This window comes from Gopherus flavomarginatus, chromosome 5 (assembly GCF_025201925.1).
Source record: "Gopherus flavomarginatus isolate rGopFla2 chromosome 5, rGopFla2.mat.asm, whole genome shotgun sequence".
Classification (NCBI taxonomy): domain Eukaryota; kingdom Metazoa; phylum Chordata; order Testudines; family Testudinidae; genus Gopherus; species Gopherus flavomarginatus.
In genome coordinates this window covers 145,165,799-145,181,256 of record NC_066621.1, presented here as the reverse complement: position 1 = coordinate 145,181,256, position 15,458 = coordinate 145,165,799, and the positions used below count along the sequence as shown (strand labels likewise).

General features: G+C 44.1%; 1 protein-coding gene across 1 annotated transcript in view; it reads left to right on the top strand.

Moving 5' to 3' along the window:
- The window catches only part of SYNE2 (spectrin repeat containing nuclear envelope protein 2), a 273,351-nt gene that overhangs the window by 153,201 nt on the left and 104,692 nt on the right, over positions 1-15,458 (top strand). The window contains exons 63-66 of the mRNA XM_050952774.1: positions 6,430-6,627; positions 7,046-7,120; positions 11,388-11,504; positions 15,019-15,252. Coding sequence (XP_050808731.1) covers positions 6,430-6,627; positions 7,046-7,120; positions 11,388-11,504; positions 15,019-15,252 — 624 coding nt within the window. The remainder of the gene's footprint in view (positions 1-6,429; positions 6,628-7,045; positions 7,121-11,387; positions 11,505-15,018; positions 15,253-15,458) is intronic.

The window sequence follows — 15,458 nt, the reverse complement described above, 5'->3', positions numbered from 1 at the left end:
TGCCAACTCTCCTCAGTTGTTTTTCTCCTCAGTCTTGATTCCCATGGGACCTTACCTATCAGCTCTCTGAGCTTACCAAAATCCGCCTTCCTGAAATCCATTGTCTCTATTTTGCTTTACTCCCTTCTACCCTTCCTTAGAATTGCAAACTCTATTATTTCATGATCACTTTCACCCAAATCACTTCCTTGATTTCCGAGAACATTTCATCTGGCGTTTTCTTTTTCCGCCACCTTATCTGAGATAGCCTTCGGGATGGAGTAGGGAGGCTTGAAAAATTTGCAGCTGCATGAGGGAGGGAAAAAAGGGAGAGAAGTATTTAAAAAGATACATTTTACAGAACAATGGTTATACTCTTTCATGGTGAACAACACTATTCACCTTACATAGCATATGCGATTTCACTACAAGGTTGCATTTTGCATCTTAATATTGAGTGCCTGCGGCTCTGGTGTTAGAGATCTCACAGACGCAGGTCTGGGCAGCAGAATTCAGCTTGCATGCGTCCATGGTAAGCCATTGTCTTTCGGCTTCTGCAGCCTTCATATACACAGTGCCCTCCTTTCCCAAATACCAAGCAAATCCCGTTCAGTGCTGCTTCTTTCCTGTCAACATGCAGCAGCAGAAACCCCCCCCCCCAATCCAATTCTCTGGGATGATTGCATTACCGCCCCCTGCTCTCACCGCGTGGCTGGTATCATGGAAGATCACTGCTAAACACCCCACTTTCCCCCACCCACCGCGTGGCTGGTAGCAGGGAAGATCCCTGCTAGCCAAATGCGAAAAAGCTCAGCGCCAATCCCCACCCCCCACCCCGTGCTTGGCTACCTGCAAGGAAGGATTTCTTTTAAGCAACAGGCAAACAGCCCAGTAGGAATGGCCATGTCTATCCCCTTAATTAAATTCCTGAATTTCAACTAGGTTACCATGAACGATATCACTCTCCTGAGAATAACGCAGCAAGATAAAGAATGGATGTTGCTTGAATGCCAGCAATCACCGGGACCATACACAGCTTGGCTTTGTCATGTAATGATACCAGATTACTTGCCACATGCATGGCGTGGTCAAGTGTCCTACCATGGAGGACGGAATAAGGCTGCCCTGCCCAGAAACCTTCTGCAAAGGCTTTTGGAGTACCTCCAGGAGAGCTTCATGGAGATGTCCCTGGAGGATTTCTGCTCCATCCCCAGACATGTTAACAGACTTTCCCAACAACTGTCCTGGCTGCGAATGCATGCAAAGTCCTCAGGGCAAATTAATCATTGAAAAACGCTTGCTTTTAAGCCATGTTTTATACTTACAAAGGTGCACTCACCAGAGGTCCCTTCCATGGCTTCATTGTCTGGGCTAGTGGCTTGGGAGGGCTGGGAGGGTAATTCCGTCTGGGTGAGAAAAAGCTCCTAGCTGTTGGGGAGAACGGAGTGCTGTGTGCTCTCTGCAAGCTCGTCCTCCTCCTCCTCCTCCTCATCTTCCCCCTCCGCAGAATCCTCAGTCATGGCTGAGATTATCACCCCCACGGACGGGTGGGAAACTGGTAGCGGACCCCCCTAAAATTGCATGCAGCTCAGCGTAGAAGCGGCATGTTTTCAGCCCTGCCCCGGACCTTCCGTTTGCTTCTTTGGTTTTCTGGTAGGCTTGTCTGAGCTCCTTAACTTTCACATGGCACTGTACTGAGTCCCTGGTGTGGCCTCTCTGCATCATGGCCTTGGAAATTTTTTCAAATGTTTTTTCATTTCGTCTTTTGGAACGGAGTTCTGTTAGCACTGAATCCTCTCTCCATGTAGTGATCAGATCCAGTACCTCCCGTGCAGTCCATGCTGGAGCTCTTTTTTGATTCTCAGGAGACTGCTTTATTACCTGGGCTGATAAGCTCTGCGTGGTCACCTGTGCTGGTGAGGTCTCCACGCTGGCCAACCAGGAAATGAAATTCAAAAGTTCGCGGGGCTTTTCCTGTCTACCTGGCCAGTGCATCCGAGTTCAGATGACTTTCCAGAGTGGTCATAATGGTGCACTGTGGGATACCGCCCGGAGGCCAATACCGTCGATTTGCGTCCACACTAACCCTAATCCGACATTGCAATACCAATTTCAGCGCTACTCCTCTCGTCGGGGAGGAGTACAGAAACCAGTTTTAAGAGCCCTTTATATCAATATAAAGGGCCTCGCTGTGTGGATGGGTGCAGGGTTAAATCGGTTTAACACTGCTAAATTCGGTTTAAACGCGTAGTGTAGACCAGGCCTAAGACGTCTACATTGTACATGTATAGACCACTACCAAATTCACAGCCCATTTTGGTCAATTTCACAGTCATAGGATTTTAAAAATCATAAATTTCATTATTTCAGCTATTTAAATCTGAACTTTCACACCGTTGTAATTGTAGAGATCTTGACCCGAAAAGGAGTTGTCGGAGGGTAGCAGGGTTATTGTATGGGTGGGTTAGGATATAGCTGCCCTTACTTCTGCATTGTCTTCAGAGCAGAGCAGCTGGAGAGCTTTGGCTGCTGGCCAGGAGCCCAGCTCTGAAGGCAGAGCCACTGCCAGCAGCAGTGCAGAAGGAAGGATGGCATGGGATGGTATTACCACCCTGATTTCTGCACTGGTGCCTGCAGAGCTGGGCCCTCAGTCAGCAGCTGCCACTCTCCGGCTACCCAGCTCTGAAGGCAGCAGCGCGGAAATAAGGGTGCCATGGTCTGGTATTGCCACCCTTACTTCTGTGCTCTGCTGGCGGGGTGCTGCCTTCAGAGCTGGACAACCAGCCAACAGCTGCTGCTCTCCAGCTGCCCAGCTCTGAAGTCCGCACAGAAGTAAGGGTGGCAATTCCATGACCTCCCTAAAATAACCTTGTGACCTCCCTCCTTCAACTCCCTTTCGGGTCAGGACTCCAATTTGAGAAACGCTGGCCTCCCCCGTGACATCTGTATAGTGTAGGGTAAAAGCACGCACAAGACCAGATTTTACAGTGGGAGACCAGATTTCATGGTCAGTGATTGCATTTTTCATGGCCATGAATTTGGTAGGGCCCTATACATGTATAGTATATAGGATTGCTAGTTACACTTTTAAATGTATAGCTGGAGATATGTTCAATAGATTGAATGTATGGTGAGTTAATGTTAATCCTGATAGTGAGTCATTTCCTGACTCCTGTGTGAGTTAAATTAAGAACCTACGTGTTGCCTCTTAATATAGATATTTTCTTGTCCTTTTTTAAAAGAAAAAAATCACCTGCTTAGTGGTAATAGTATTTCATTGGCTGAAGTAGCCTTTGACTTTCATACCTCACTGAAGGCTTTGGAGTGGGGAAGTGGTGAGTTTACATCTCACCAGAGTGATTGCAGTAGAGGAGGAGTGAGCACACCACTTTGATGTTACTCTTGCTTGTCTCAAGACAATTTCCCAGCTATAGATATTAGCAGAGAAGTTGCATGCAGGCTTACGCTGCAAAGTCCACCTTTGCAATGGAAAAAGATAGCAATGTCGTTCTTTTAACTACAACTTAGATAGTGCAGCACATTGCCAAATACAGGCAGTATTTCATGCTGATGACTTTCTCCTGCCCCGATGGGGAGGCAGTTAGTGGAGGGTTTTGCTACATGTGTTTCAGTGTGTCAGGAAAGGTGTATTTATGTCAGCAGCACTCTATCCCTCTCCGACAGAGCCAAAGAAAATTCTTCCTGCCCCTTACATGAGGGTGGGCTGTAATCCTATCAGACGCCTACTGAGGCCTTCTATGCAAAGGCCTTGCTTATGTTCAGAAAATCTGTAAATGTCTTACAGCACCAGTGCAGCTCCACTGGTCCTTTTAACAGCAGAAACTCTAGTGGAGACAGGGCCCAGGATGTGTCATCTAACCTGGGTTAGTTATTTGCTTTGCTTTATTGATGCTCTAGGTGAGCAGCCTCTAGAAACAGGACTGATGCTGAATTTCAGGCCATCGCATCAAGGCCAGCTATTGTGCTTGCACTGCTATCTGCAGGCCTTGAACTGGGTGTGCAGCTGCTTTTCCCTGGCTGAACTCTGCAAACACTAGCTCTTTGTAGCTTGCAGTGTTGCTGCATACATTGTCAACAGTGAAGAGGAGAGAGCACCAAGGACATCCCTGCTCCTGTCTCTTGCACTTCATTGGCTGGCTTAGACACCTGAGGGATAGGGATGGGGCAACAGATAGTGAGAGTATTGACTAGAAGCTGGAGAATTATGGGAATGTCCGGTGTGAAGCAAGAGTCAATGGGACAACCAGTCCCACTGTTAACACCACATGTGGGAGATGCAGGGCAGCTCTACTAAATAAACATGGAAGATAAAAATCCCTTCCTAAGTGTCACGCTGTCTGGAGTATCTCACGACCAAGAGTGCTAACCTTAGCACAGGCTGTCAGAAGCAGGGTAGACACCCCATACTGGTGTTAAATTTTACAGTTAGATTTCACCAACCCAGTAACAAATGTGAACTCCTAGAGCACTGTAATAGGCTTACCATGGAGTCACAGACAGTCCTCCTGGGTTCTCCAGTCTATCTTGCCACCCAGGCAAGCTGGACTTAGTGATAATGGGTTACCTATACCAAAGATCACAAAATAGTCAGGTTACTTCCAGTCCCAAGGGACCAGTCAAATATCTCAGCTCAATTTGTATCTCAGATCTCATACCAAACACAACGCTTGTAGCCAGTCCTGTAATAAACTAACTAAAGGTTTATTAACTAGGAAAAACAAACAAGAGAGAGTTATTTACAGGTTAAAGCAATCAAACATACACACACAAATGAGTTACCATCTGTGGTTCCTAAAGATGACAGAAATGTAGTAATCTGTCATATCAAAATGTCTTTCAGGGTGGACCCAGGGGTAACCCCCGGGGATTTCTGCCTTAGTTTAGTATGTCTGGCCCCGTGAGAGTTCAGACAACAAAGAGATGGACAATTTTCTGTTTTATCTTTTACATTTAGCCTTCCAGTCCATGAAACAAGCTCCACTGCATGTAGCATTTCTAAGATCTGACAGGGCCTTTGTATTGTGATGTTCCTTAATGGCTCATTGAATCTGGATAGGCTTCCTGAATGGGCAGAGGGGACAATTCCTGTGCGTGGGTTCACAAGTTCAGAGAAAACATTTTCAAAGTTATAAAGCAATACTTCCTTAAAACATGGACTACAGACATTATAAGTGAGGTTAATGAGTGCAACAATTTACAAGCACTTCATAGAGTCTAAACATTAATACATTCGTATAAGACTAATACCTATCTTGAACAATACTAACAAACAGGTGAGCTGGTTTGGTTTCCAGCTGTCAGTTTGTTGGCACTCAGCTGATGCCTACAGATGTGGCAAGAGCTGGCACCTAGTCTGCCAGCTTCACATTAGGGTCTGTTTTTTGGTGTCTTTAATAAAGATGATGCAGCCCTGAGCTACCCACCAGTTGATTTCTCCCTCATAAATACTTCTGTCTCCCTCTCCTCTCATTTCTGATAGAAAAAGCCTCTTTTATAGTTACTTTGTAGAGAAGTTTGTGGGAAGTACAGTCAAACCTCGCAATAACGTGCCCTGCCGTAACGCGAAATCGCATATAACACGATCATAAGTTGGCTCCCCTTTAAAGCCTAATACCAGTGGTCCCCAACGCCATGGCGCCCGCCAGGACATTGATGTGCCCCCGCCTAGGGCCCAGCAGAGAAGAGAAACCGCGGCCCAGCGCCTGCCAGAGACAGAGAGCACCGGCACCCGCAGCCCTGGAGTTCTCTGTCCCTGGCAGGCGCAGGGCCATGGCTCCTCTTGAAGCCAGAAAGAAACTGCGGCCCTGTGCCTGCCAGGGACAAAGAGCACCAGCACCCGCAGCCTCGGAGTTCTCTGTCCCCAGCAGGCATGGGGCTGTGGCGTCTCTCCTCTGCTGGGCACTAGGCGGTGCACATCAATGCACCACGTTGGGGACCACTGACTGAAACTGACTGACTTGAAACCCCGCTACACCGCGACCCCACATTTATCGTGATTGAATTTTTTGGACCCCAAACATCGTGTTATAGCGGGGTTTCACTGTACCATCAGCTGACCTAACTAGCTGAGAAATGCATCCCAGCTGCATTCCCTCCATCCTGGGGAGGAGGATCTCCAGGATTTCCGCTCCCATGGCCCTGCCAGTGAGAATCCAGATCAGTGTTAATTACCAAGCCTTCACGTTCCCTGTAAGGCTACAGCTGGCTCTGTATACAGCTGGTAGGCTGTGTGGTTTGTTCTGAGCCTGCTGCCTCTGAGTTAGTGCTTACCTAAACATCTCCTGCTGTGACGATGGGGGAATTGCCCCCGTGCAAAAAAGAAGGCCGAAGGACTGGGATCCCCTCTCACAGTAAGATGTCATTATTACTTATTATATCATCACTTTGTCAACAACGAAAGTGTAAGTTACATACCTTGTTGCTCCTCAGGGGGATATGGAAGACGTAAAAGAGCAGATCATCAAACTGTGCCAGAAAAAAGAAGATATCCTTAGGAGTATGAAGAGTTCAATGCTGGAACTCCACCAGCACTTACAGCAAGAACAACCTGAATCAGAGGATGAACTTTCTGTGCCTCTGTCACCCGAGGAAACTGGCTTGGTTGGGAAAGATGCCTCCGAATGGCAGGTAGGTAGAACACCATGCTATCCCTTTGAATGGCCCTAATGAGAAATGGTTACATGCATGATATGCGGGCCCTTGTGGGTTATTTTTCAACATGTGGAAAAACAATGTGAGATTGCATGAAATAAACAAATGCAAAATGCTGGATCTGTAATTTACACTGTAAGGAATTGTTTAAAGATTTTCAGTACATTGTTTGCATGAAACAGAATAAAAGTTATCTCAATTGTAGACATGACTTTAAAAGCTGAAAAATAAAGGACTTGATTTTCGAGGTTGCTTCGAACCTGCAGCTTTTAATTATTTTAAATGGAGCTGCAGGTGCTTAGCATTTCTTAAAATTGGGTGCAAAAGGCAGAAGAAAAGAGGCAATTAGTGGAGCTAAGAGTAACTGGACTCTATCTCTGTGTGTACATTGTAGTTGAAAAAGAAAGGATCATTGTCGCTCCTACCATCTTTAGTTGAAGAAACAGAAGACAGTTCATTCCACAGTGAAGTAAGTATAATGGAGACCTTAGTGGAAATAAGATTTATTATGGAATAAATCAGGGGTCGGCAACCTTTCAGAAGTGGTGTGCCAAGTCTTTATTTATTCACTCTAATTTAAGGTTTCGCGTGCCAGTAATATCTTTTAATGTTTTTAGAAGGTCTCTTTCTATAAGTCTATAATATATAATTAAACTATTGTTGTATGTAAAGTAAACAAGGTTTTTTAAATATTGAAAAAGCTTCATTTAAAGTTAAATTAAAATGCAGAGCCCCTGGGACCAGTGGCCAGGACCCGGGCACTGTGAGTGCCACTGAAAATCAGCTTGCCTGCCGCAAAGGTTGCCTACCCTTGGAATAAATTATGAAAAATGTATATGTAAATGTAAACATTTGTAGAATAAATTGCAGCATCCGTAGTAGGGGATAATTTAAAATTCATTTAAAATTTGACAGACAAAAATAAAATATTGATACATGTATTAGAGTCAGATCCTATCCCCCTTACTTTGTGTAGTACTTCATTCTGTGAATGTGTCGTTGATTGAACCGCTTACGGAGTAGGACTACACAGTGGGAGCGCAGGTGGTCCTAATGTAGCAGCATCAGTGCCTGTGGCCTTTTACAAAACACAGCGTAGGGCATCCCCTTCCCTACGGAGCTTAGAATCTAAGAGAAATAAAATAAACATTGACAAGATACAAGGCATAGGATTAAATAAAGAAGGGTGTGGCAAGATTATTGTTGGTGAAAATAAGGTGGAAAGGCTTCCTGGGAGAAATGGGCAGTAAAGGGGGATTTTTAGGAGAGAGAGGGCACTTAATGGGCATGAACTGGGGAACTCTTTCAAACATAGAGGGCAACACAGACGTAGGTGTGGAGGAGAAGGCAGTAAGGAGAGGTTTAAGTCTGGGTATGAAATGCCGGGGGGAGTAGGAGGAAATGAGAGCAGAGATGCAGACAGGGATTGGGTTACGGAGGGCAGTGATACTCACACCTCAATGGTTGAGGAGCCAAATTAGCAATCAGCATTACCCAAAAGAGCCGCAGTACTGTGAATTCATTGTTTCATTTACTATAGTACTATAGACTCATAGTGAAACAGTATGACAGGAAATATTTATAAAAATACAAAATATGATTCTCACAGCAAAATGACTGACCAAGTATTATTATTTTATCAACTACAATTGGTTAATAACATAGTAAAAGCATTCTGATTGGCCAATGACTTAGATTGGTTAATAATTGAATCACACTGTTGTAATATGTGCTGCAAAAAGACGCAGGAGACATATTAAAGAGCTAGTTGTGGCTTGCAATTCTCAGACTGAGTGTCACTGATGTCAGGCCTTGAAAGTGAGGACAAAGAGCCTGGGGTTTGATGTTTTAATGTATAGGGCACCACACCACTGAAGTGATTCAAGCAGTGGGATACATGGGACAGAAATAATTGGCATGGCCTGAGAGAAAGATGATGATTTCAGCAGTTACATGTGGATAGACTAATTACTCTAAGTATCATTGCTCAAAGGCAATCATAAATAGTCAAGCAATAAACCCTGTTTAAATGTACGAACAGCACTATCGGTTACCTTTTGACAATCATAGGGTACAATGGGCCCTTTCCTAGAGACACTATGATGCCACTACCATTCCCTTGGATAGAATGCTCTGGGAAGAGGCAACAAAGAGTTCATTGCCATATTGTTATCATGCATTAAATGCAAGAAAATAAACACCAGGGATTTACATTAAGCTAAATACAGCCTCTTACCCCATTGTTTTATTTTTTATTAGCATCACGGACATATGTGACACTTCAGACAAACGAGGAAACATGGCCTTTGTTGGAAGATGTTATAGCATAAGGCCTCACTCCTGCAAATGCACATGCTCAGCTTTAAGCATATGAATATTCCCATTGACTCTAATCATGTGGGTAGTCTCTATGAAGTCAGTGGGACTATTCGTTAGAGCTGGCCAGAGATTGGAATTCCTGTTTCCTGGGAAATGCCATAATTAAAAAAAAATTAATTTTGAAAAAGAACAAAAACAATAAAAATCTCCCAGAAAATGGCAAGTCCAAAATCGCTCTTTGAAAGACTCCCCCAGATGCCCGGGGCTTGGGAGCCAAGCAGCTTAGAGAGCTTGAGAGCTAACATTCCCAGAGTTTCTGGGCTGCCAATGAGTGGGGAGCTCCAGCTCCATGCCAGTTTCTTTGCTAGACTGCTAAGGAGCAGGGGAGCCACAGAGCTGGAAAAAATTTTCCCATGTAAAATTGAAATTTTCCCATGGAAAGTAAATTTTCCATCAGAAAATAATTTCACTGGAAGATTCCTAACCAGCTCTGCAGAAGTGCTAGTGAGATAGCACCTAAATACCCTCTAGACAGGGGTGGGCAAACTTTTTGGCCTGAGGGCCACATCGGGAATAGAAAATGTATGGCAGGCATGAGTGCTCACAAAATTGCGGCTGGGGTGTGGGAGGGGAGGGTGGGCTCTGGGATGCTCCGGGCTGGGATCGAGGGGTCTGAAGAGCGGGAGGGGGATCAGGTCAGGGGGTTGGGCATGAGGAGAGGCTCAGGAGTGCAGACTATGAGCGGTACTTACCTCAAGCAGCTCCCGGAAGCAGTGGCATGTCCCTTCTCCGGCTCCTACACGGAGGCGCGGCCAGGTGGCTCTGCACACTGCCTCATCTGCAGGCACCGCCCCTGCAGCTCCCATTGGAGTGCCGGAGGGGGCCATTGGCGCTCATAGGAGCCAGAGCGGGGCCATGCCATAGCTTCTGGGAGCTGAGTGGTGCAGCCCCTGACCCAGCACCCCGGCCAGAGCGGGGCCAAGCTGATTCCGTAGTTTGCCCACCCCCACTCTAGGACAACAGTTCATATCCTGCCCAGCTCTTGGTAGTGTCAAGGGTTATTACCATCTGATGGTCTTCAGTAGCCCATGGGAAATAAACTGTGATCTCAGTCATTTTTTAGGTGTATCAGCTTCTGAAAAATCATCCCAGTTGGTACAAAGTGGCATCTTTGTTGGCAGTCACAGCAGAGAGACCAAGAATTGAAAGGACATAAACTCCAGTAGCCTTTCACATCTGGAGTTGTTCCCACCAGGTCAACACTAAGGCACATTGGCATGGCAGCATGCGGGAAACGTGGACTGCTATTGCCTACGCTGTGCATGTTTATGTGGGCTGAGAATTTCAGTTTCCAGCACTGCCAATCGAGCACCTTTGCTGATGATCAATTTCATTTGTATCAAAGTAAAAAAGACCAAGAAATATTACTTCATTGAGATAGAAAAAGTATTATAAACAACACAAGCAATTTAGAACGTTTGAGATCAGTAGAAAGGGCTGTCGGCGTCTATCACTGGAAGACAGGGGACTGGAAATGGGGTAGAAGGGCAGCTGTGGGATTAGGATTACTGAGTAAAGAAAGAACGTGCATGGCAGAAATGTACCATAGAGTGGCTAATGATTTTAGTGATTAACATTTTCTGAAGAAGCCTTTGAATGGCATGTCCTCAAGCTAATGCTGGGCTGTTGCTGTTTTCAAAGGAAAATGCAGTAGCACGGACAGCTGAAAGTTTTTGGCCTTCAGGAAAGGGAGATAAGAGAGATAAAGAAGACAGCGGTGCTTCCTGGTCCTCAGGCACCCTGTCAGATGGCATTTCCCTGGTAACATTCTTCATGTTTATCTCTGCATGGGGGAATAACTTGTGCAGAGAGCCGGTACAAGGTTTGTGCATTGCTTTAGTCCTCAGATCAGCACTTGAGTGGGATTTAAGGGTGCGTAGGTCTTGCGTGGCTCCTCCAAACAGGGCTGAATTTCTCCCTTTGTGAGCATCCTTTAACAGTTGCCCTCTCAGCAGGAAAACAGTTTTTGTAGGTAATGCTATCTGCCAGTAACACAAGAATGTAAATGCAAACTCAGGTTAATAGAGAGTCCACCCCTCTCCCCACATCCCTTGATAAGAGACCAAATGAGACTTTTAATGAGTGTTTCCTCTACTCTCTGTGTGGAGTAACTTGTGGAGAATGTTCGGTTTTCTGAAGCAGAAGTGGGCAGCATCTAAGCAATCTGATCAACTACAATCTGTTATGAGAGCTGCAACTATCTGTCTTTCTGTACCTTTACCTCAGATATAGTTTCCTGCATTGGTTATTGGCCCAGAATGATGTATGGGTTGAATGACTGCTGCATTTTGAGGCTTCTAAAGCACAACAAGGCAACGGCAATATAAATCTTTCCACCACTGCCTTTCTTTTTACAGGATGCTGATGTGTTAATAGAATCATGTGATAAACATGGCAAGGAAACATCTTTTCAAGTTTCACAGAAAGCTGGAAGTGATGAAGACTCTGCTACAGACCTTAGTAATTGGGCAGTGGTAAGTATGTTGGTCTGAATTTGGTGACCTTCTGCGCATGCTGCAAAAGACATCTGTTTGACAGGGGTTTTGGAGCAGGCTCAGGGTGTTCTTCCCACAACCATTAAAGGATAAAATGGAGCTCTTTAGGGGGTGGTTGGTTTGCTGAGTTACTGTTCAAATGATTATTTTAATTCGAATGGTGTCTTGCGGTAGCACTGGTTATGTGTGAGGGCACCTAGATCCTTATATAGGCATCTTTCATATTATCATTAATTATTGTTATAGTTATTTATTATTTAAATCAGAGCAAATACATATATTTACTCTTAGAAAATGCAATTTACAAGAAAGCCAATGTGCATAGTTTCAGGAAGTAAATGTGCTGTCATATATGTAGCTTTCTCCTGGGGGAATTCTGCACCAAAAATTAAAAATTCTGCACACAATATTTTAAAATTTTGCAAAATTGTGCATATTTTATTTGTCAAAATAACATAATATAATCATGCCTGTTTTAATTATTTTGGTAATTTATTTCAAAATACCCGTCAGCAAGTATATCTGTAACAATATAGACAACAAAAAAGATTCAGGAAATGTTTTTTGACAAACAGATTCCTTTCTAAGTATATTAATACATAGCTTTGAGTAATAATTCATTTAAACTATAATACACAAATGTATTTCCTGCATCCCTCAGAAGCAATGCAAAGGATTGGGGGAATCAGGGTAATGGAGGAGCTGAGGGAGAGGGAAGTAATTGCTAAGCAGGAGCCTGGGAGTGAACCTGGGGGGTTGTTTGGTGTGGGAAATATGGAACGGGTTTTTTGAGAGGGGAGAGATTGTCAGAGAGTTGGGGAGCCTCCCCATGCAGACCCTGGCTAACCTCTAGCCTCTCTCATTCAGTCAGGCACATCAACCCCTGTCCCCATGTGTACCTGCAGCCCCACTCAGCCATTCCCCCAAACCCATGTGTCCCTGAACCCTCACTCAGCCACCCCCACTCTCCATCCCCTTGTGACCTTGCACCCACACTCCCATTCAACCCCTGCCCCAGTTTTTCTACTCACTGGCCCTTCTGAACCCCAGTCTCTGACCCCCCAGCTACCCTGTGTGCCCCACTCTATCTCCCCCTCTTTCCCTTGCCTCCTCACCTGGCCCTGTGGGCAGGGCATTGTAAGGAATGCAGCCTCTCCCCATCCCTCTCCGGGGCTGACTGAGATGGCTGCCCTCTGTTCTGGCACCACAACAGCCCCTGGTGGATGAAGGTGTAATTGCAGCGCCTCTCCAGCAGAATGTATATTCTGTGGAGGAAAAAAAAAATCTGCAGGGGACACGAATTCTGCATGTGCACGGTATTCCTCCAGAAGTAGTAGGTCTGGAGAAAAGATTAGTAATCTGGGAGCCTGAGTCACTGTAGGTTGAAGGAGAGACTGATTAGATTGAGTTTCCTGCATGTCACTACTTGCTCTGTACTGGCTAGAAAGCATCAACTAATAACATTTACAATATTAAAAATGAAAAACCAATCACACAGTACTTTTCGTGGATTGTTTTTTATTGATACTATGAGAAATGGGATTCAATGATGGTATATTTATGACCATTCCATGTACACGACCTAGGTGTCCATTTTCTCTGTTTTCTTATTATCTGCAACAATTTTCTGTTTCTTATGCACCATAGAAAATTTACTTTGCACATAAAAAGAGTTTCTCTTTGTATGGGAAACCCCCAGGTATTGTAGGAAGAGAGATGCAGCTTCAGACTTAGTGTAAGATCAGTCCTAGAAAGGAAACAATACATAATATTCCCAGGGTGATTATTGAGATGTCATGTGCCCATATGTTGTACTGGCATCTCTATGAGCTTTCACCATTTTCCGCTGCCCCTTTCTTGCCCTATCAAAGCCAATGGAACAGAAACTAAGAAGAACCATTGCCTGTGACAGATAGGCAGTTGCTTCCGCACTTGCTATAAGTAGAGGAGGAAGCATTATGGGATCCAGAGCCTCCGCTGCTGCCAAAGTCCCCTTACTGCTCCTGTAACAAATTTTCCATTGGAGAGGTCTTCCTTCCTTGAATTGTCTTGAATGGTCATTTTGCCGGCATTGTGATTCCATCCCAGTTTCCCCCTCATATTATATCATACATAGAGATTTAAACTAATTTCTTTCTAAGATCATAAATTTACTGGAGGGAGACAAAAGGAAATGTATTTCTGTAAACACTAAATCAGTTTGCTTTCTCTTGAGAAATACTTTTAGTCAGATAGACCAGGATTTTGATAATTGAATTTTAAATGTTGTTGTGATTCAGAGTGTAAACAAATTTCAAAATGTCAGTGTTTCCCACTGGATAACAATCCCATTTTCCAACAAGTACAGTTGTAAGATCTGTATTAAAGATGCATTTAAAAAAATCCTACTCTACAAATCAAAAATAAATGAATCTACTTTCACCTCTACATGTGTATTTGAGTGAGTGAACTCATAATAACAAATATATCTAGACTGAAAGCTGAAAATCTCAGCTGACACTTCCTAATACAACACACAAGCACATGCCCATGTATATATTTAATCAGTTCCTGGATGTGTAGTGTTAAATTAGGATTTCTTTGCATTTATGTGTTTAATTCATAATGGCTGTGTTCCAGACCACTTAAAAGACAAGCAACAAAAGTTATGTTTACTTATTTAATAAAGTAACACAGTGTAATATTTAAAATAATGTACTTTTCCTGTCTTGTCATCCACCATGTCCCATCTCAAAAGCTAGTGAATACCATACTATTGCTGTTGGTGTGTCTGTACAAACAGTTATTGTTCCACTACCACATTAGGGCCCAAATTGTCAGACGTATGTAGGCATTTTTGCACACGTTTGCCTTGCGCACTAAATGGTCGATTCGCATATGAAAATTAGAGATTTGCATATGCATGTGTGTGCCTGCATATGCACAACGCTGACCTGTGTATGCATTTTTGAAAATTTGCCTACTTGTCCAAAACTTAAGAAAATTGTGTTTATTGTAGAATGTTAAAGGCTGCTCCTAGGGTGACGATAAATAAAAGGGAAATATTATTCAAGAGTGGGTTTGAGTTAAGATTCTACAATGTTTCCTGCATAGCCTACATCCTGAATAAAGAATGCTTTTAAAGTTTATTTGGCACTGAACTCCTAAAAGTAGTGCATAAGTATTGCCCAGCTACAAGCTGTGCATGCCTTAGAATACAACACTTTGCAATTGAACTCACAGAAAAATACCTATCCTCTGGGACAGCTAGTTAATGAACCGTGAGTCATTGTTCTTCCTGTGTGCTTTGGGTATACCTGTGTAAATGCAAATTGGCTGCTTGGAAACCTTTTGCAGCAGATCATATGATCATTCAGCGTAGTTGTTGGGGTTTTTCTTTCTGTTTTAACCTGGGAATAAGGTGACAGCCAGTGCAGGTTCATAGCTCTCGGTATGCCAAAGTTAAACATTTTCCTCTGATAGATTTTCTGTGTTTGAATGTCCTTTGCTTCAGGGTGACACGCCTTCTTCTCACACAAATACTGGCCAGTGCTTTCAGAACAAACCAGGAGATTCAAAGGAAACAGTGGGTAGTAAAAGGCCCGAGCCTGAAAAGATCCTCCATGTCTGCCAGGTACAGGTTGCTAAGCTGGAGCTGTGGCTAGACAAAGCTAAAGTGTCTCTGGAATCAGAAACCCAGACCCCAGAAATGCAGCAGATGGTGGAACAGCAGCTTGCTGATTGCCAGGTAAGATTAAGTGGTCAAAGTTCACTGCTGCCAGCTAAACCAATCGCCCTTCCCCCAATAGGTGTGTTTGCATAATAGCTACAATTACTGCTTCAGCTCCTGTTCCTGCATACTCTGACTGAGACTGGAGTGAAGAGGAACCACTTGGTTTTTATTTTAGCTGCTTTTTTCCAATTATCTTTTTTAAAACTATGTTGTACACATTC